General features: G+C 48.0%; 1 protein-coding gene across 4 annotated transcripts in view; it reads right to left on the reverse strand.

Moving 5' to 3' along the window:
• mctp1b (multiple C2 domains, transmembrane 1b) overlaps positions 1-4,246 on the reverse strand; it is a 31,742-nt gene extending 27,496 nt beyond the window's left edge. For 2 of the 4 annotated variants that reach the window (XM_087177416.1, XM_087177420.1), the window contains exon 1: positions 3,469-4,246. In XM_087177416.1, the coding sequence (XP_087033542.1) occupies positions 3,469-4,029 (561 nt within the window). In that variant the 5' untranslated portion in view covers positions 4,030-4,246. The remainder of the gene's footprint in view (positions 1-3,468) is intronic. The other 2 variants (XM_087177418.1, XM_087177417.1) reach the window with 1 other exon arrangement.
• Positions 4,247-4,311: the final 65 nt, after the last annotated feature.

Consider the following 4,311-nt stretch of genomic DNA (forward strand, 5'->3'; position numbering starts at 1 on the left):
TCCTCCCAACTCCATCCCCACCTCCCATCTCCCCCCTCCCCCTCATTACACTTAGAAACCTGCAGGTCGCACTTCCAAACAAGGCGTCGCCATCAAAAGGTTTATTTTTAACCCGTTTCCACACATCTGAAATCCTCAGAGACTTTTCGTCTTCACTCTACAGGAACTTGACACAGGTGTGATCAGATTTAGGACGAGCTTGGCACTGAACGTACCTGCATCATCCAATCGCTCGCTCACTGTCAGGCTGCTCATTGATCAGCAGATCAATGCCAGACACAAGGCTAAACTCCATCTACTGTCCAGTGTGTTCTGCAGACTGATCGTCAACAAACACACTTTATATATACATGCCACATTAATATCGTGACATTAGCTCCCATCGTTTAACTCAGAACTTCATTGAGTTGTTCATTAAGATGGATAATTAGTGTTAACACCCTCATCACCGCTGTAGCTTTTCCCTGGAGGCGCAGATACAGATTTCTGAAAAGGCTAGCCTCGTCTGAGCCCTATTAAGTCACTCGTTAACTGTTATGCTATAAACAGCAAACAGCCTCATCTTCGTTGGTAATTTTGCTGAAACCAAAGTACTTCTACCACAAACTGATAGAAGCTCTGCAGTCGTTGCTGCCTCATTAGCACGAGCTCACACGCTGCTGTCCTCGTCCACTTGTATTGATGAGCTCAGTTTACTGGTCACTCAGTGCGGCAGCAACTACTTCTGAACAGGTCATTACAGTTTGAATATTTTATTCCCAAGTTTGAAGAATTGTTTGAACTTCTAATAACAAGCAGTTTGTTGGTTAAAGCACTCACGCCCCCCGGGGTTCAATCCCCATCAGGATTTGGTAACTCCTTCTCGGTTGTTGTGGCACCTGCACATAAGCTAAAAGAGGAAGCACATGTCTTTCCTCGCCCCCCCCCCATCGCTCCACAAAAAGAACAATACAACACTGTTACTTCATCTCCAGGAGACATGTCTGTGTCCAGACTTCCTTCATGACTTCAAACCTTTCCTCTACAGAAGCTGTTAGCTCCTCCTTTGCTCTGGTAACTTTTCTCTTTCTGAAATCGTCTTCACTCGATTTCAGTGCCTGTGACCTTTTGTGGTTTCAGATCAACATGATGAATAGGTGGATGCTGAGGACTTTAATGTGTTGTCTCGTTCAATAAAGATCTCTTTATTGAAAAAGCTCCCGCCCTGTTCAGGTTTTAATGAGAACCTCTACGTCCGCCCGTATCGACCGCCGTGGTCACAGACCGTCTGCGTCGCTGTAGCAGGAAAAGAATGAATGGATGATGGTTCTGGTCCACAACACTCTTTAGGTCTCAGTTTACTGGTTAAATACTGAGGTTGGGTTTTCAGAGTCTTAGAGGCTTATTGTTGTTTTCCGCTTGTTCGTACGTCCCACATTCACTTTGACTCAAAGACAAACTGATTAGATTTTGGAGGTCAAAGGTCAAGATCAGCGTGACCTCCCAAAACATTTTATAGCCATTACTCAAAACGTTTTCACACAAATGATTCATATTTCACACGACTCTGGACAAACACGGATGTAACCTGAAACTAGAGGCAACCACCAGGAGGTGGATTCTAGCTTTCTTTCCAAATTATTATTATTAACATATAAACTTCAAGTAAACTTCCTCTGTTCTTCCTTCGTGCACCAGGCTCCTGGACACTGTGCGTGTAAACACCTAGTTGTTACTCTAGTAACACCTGTGCACCTGGAGTCGTCCCGTCTTCCACATTGAGCTAGAGTTGTCTCCAGCTGTAAACAGCTGCACCAGTCCCTTCGTATCCTGCACGACTGTCAGTGACAAACAGCCTCACAATTAAACAAGACGATTGGGTAAACTCATTTCACCACGTGAATGCTGAGGAAGACAATTGTATAACCCTACTGGGTTCACAGGTATAACAGTATGTCACCTCCTCTGCTTCCCTCGTTCATCTCCAGTACATCACTGTCTTAGCAACACCTTTACCTGTGGATATGCTGATTTAAACCCCCCCCCCCCGGTAACTTGACCCTAGGTGTTACACTGCAAGGCCTCCAGAGAAAATTACGTTTTGTTTCTACCCCCTTTAATCACCTTGTTATTCTGTCTGACCTGTATTTACATACAGAGGACCACCCCCTTTCTTTCCTCAAGTGTATAACTCTCCCCCCGCCCTTCAGTCTGTCAGCTGGCTCACCGTATCCTGGGATACCAATAAACTCACATCACTACATCAAACTTGAGTGAATTTCTTCAACGATGCACTGTTACATACCACATCAGCACAGAGTGGAACTGGGGCATAATGTTGTTATCTGTCTTTCGCCTCCTGTAGCTCTTATTGTGAAATAAAAAAGCATTTCCTACTGCACCTCCTTTCTGGTCGGGTCTTCAGTATGTGACGAGTGTGTGTAACTTGTGTTTTCTGTGGGATTAAACACAGTCTGCAGGGCTGGGGGGGGGGGGGGGGGGGGGGGTCTGACTGAGCATCTGGTTTACTTTAGTGAGTTGTTGGTTTAGTGAGTTTACTTTTTATCTGGTTTTCTGTGCGGGTCATGCGCCCGGCGGTTAGGATTACAGGCGTCTGCATCTATCCTTCAACTTAAAGTTTCTATACTGTGTTTATTTACACAGTTAATGGTGAAAATGTGTCAGACGTTGCTTCAACAGAGTTCAGACGCTGCAGTTTGCGCTGCTGTTGATCTGGATCGTGTTACACTGACAGGGCGGAGCTGGGCAAAGAGATTGGGCATTCTCCATCCTCCAAGTCACTCCTCCACCTCCAACTACCTCCAACTACCTCCGTCCCCCAGGAAAGACTACATACTGGATCAATACTGGACTTGTTTTAGCTCCAGTTTGGTGCTTTGTTTAAATCGAAATGGTTCAGTCTTCTTTTAATGTTTCATAGTTTTCTCACTTTTGGCTCCTCCTGAACCTGCTCTGTCTCAAGCACTAAAGCTTTTTGTTTTCTAGTATACAACCACTGTGTGTGGGCCAGACCTGCTGCTGCTGCTGCTGTGACCCTGTAAAATACTAATTGGGCCTTTAAAGTCATTTACTGAGTGAAAGTGAGAGGGCTCTCTCTTTTACGTCGCTGTAAACTGAATATCTTTGGGTTTTAGGACTGTTGGTTGGACACAACATGAATACATCTCCTTAAAATTTAAGAGACTTTGGCGGATATATGGGTCACTAACTGCTGACTTAGGGTGTCCAGACTTTGCTGTAGGGGTTGGATTTACTTCTTTTAACTTTAAAAATCATCAAAATATGAAATCAATCTATCAGTCTATCTATCTATCTTTACCCAGGATACACACTGAGGCCATGTCTGCAACACACGAAACTTGCCTAAATAAGTCTCTTAACATCCACTAACCTGTGATCTCTCTCTTTCTCTGCAGACAGATGTTATGTTAAATGGCCAAACCACCATATTTGACAGGTAAAGCTCACCGACTGCTCATCTTTGCTCTCCAGCTGTGGTTCTGCTGCTGCTGCAGCTGTTGCCGCTTCGCCCACGCCGCTGCTGCCGCCGCCGCTGCCGCCGCCGCTGCCGCTGCTGCCGCCGCCGCTGCTGCCCGGTGGCTCGGCCAGCTTCTCCAGGCACGCAGACCCCAGCGAGGAGCTCTTATGGTGGGACTGTACCAGCTGAGCCACCGTGGGTTTGTTCGGGCTGGAAGTCTTGTACTTGGAGGACGACTGCAGCTTCTCCCGGCCGAGTCCGGAGCCGCTCCCCGCCGCTTTGCCGCAGAGATGAGCCTCCTTCGCCTCCACATCTACCTGAGAGGAGAAGAGCAGGTCGGGCTGTGAGGAGGAGATCACCCGGTCCAGGACGACGTTCTCCTTCCGCTTCATCTTCTTGAACATCCACATGCCCCGCTCCTTCTTGTCCTCCGGGTCTCTGGCGCCCAGCTTGGGGCTGAGCAGCGGCTTGGCTCTGGCTTGGAACTGTTTCCACATCGTGTTCTGTTGGGACGCGCAGCTCTCATTCTCGTCCCCGTCGCTCCGCTCCATTCCCGCCTCTGCTCGGAGCTCGACCGGGCTGTCACGCCGATGCACGGGCTGCTGATCCGCTACTGAAAACACTTACGCAATCTGTATTTCCTCCATTCAGCTGCTTCACACCATGAAAAGCACGTTAAAAACACAAACACTGGTCGCGTATTTCCACTGCACCGCTGCCAGTCCTGCCCCCCCCCCTCTGCTCGGAAATATTTACCACCAGGCAGCGACAGCAGGGCCGGACTGCAGCTTTTAAGGAGCCACAACACAAGACTGAGCCCCACCCACCCGCCC

This window comes from Seriola lalandi, unplaced genomic scaffold (genome assembly GCF_002814215.2).
Source record: "Seriola lalandi dorsalis isolate HSWRI2012SDOR001 ecotype SW California unplaced genomic scaffold, Sedor1 jcf7180002054602, whole genome shotgun sequence".
NCBI classification, from domain to species: domain Eukaryota; kingdom Metazoa; phylum Chordata; class Actinopteri; order Carangiformes; family Carangidae; genus Seriola; species Seriola lalandi.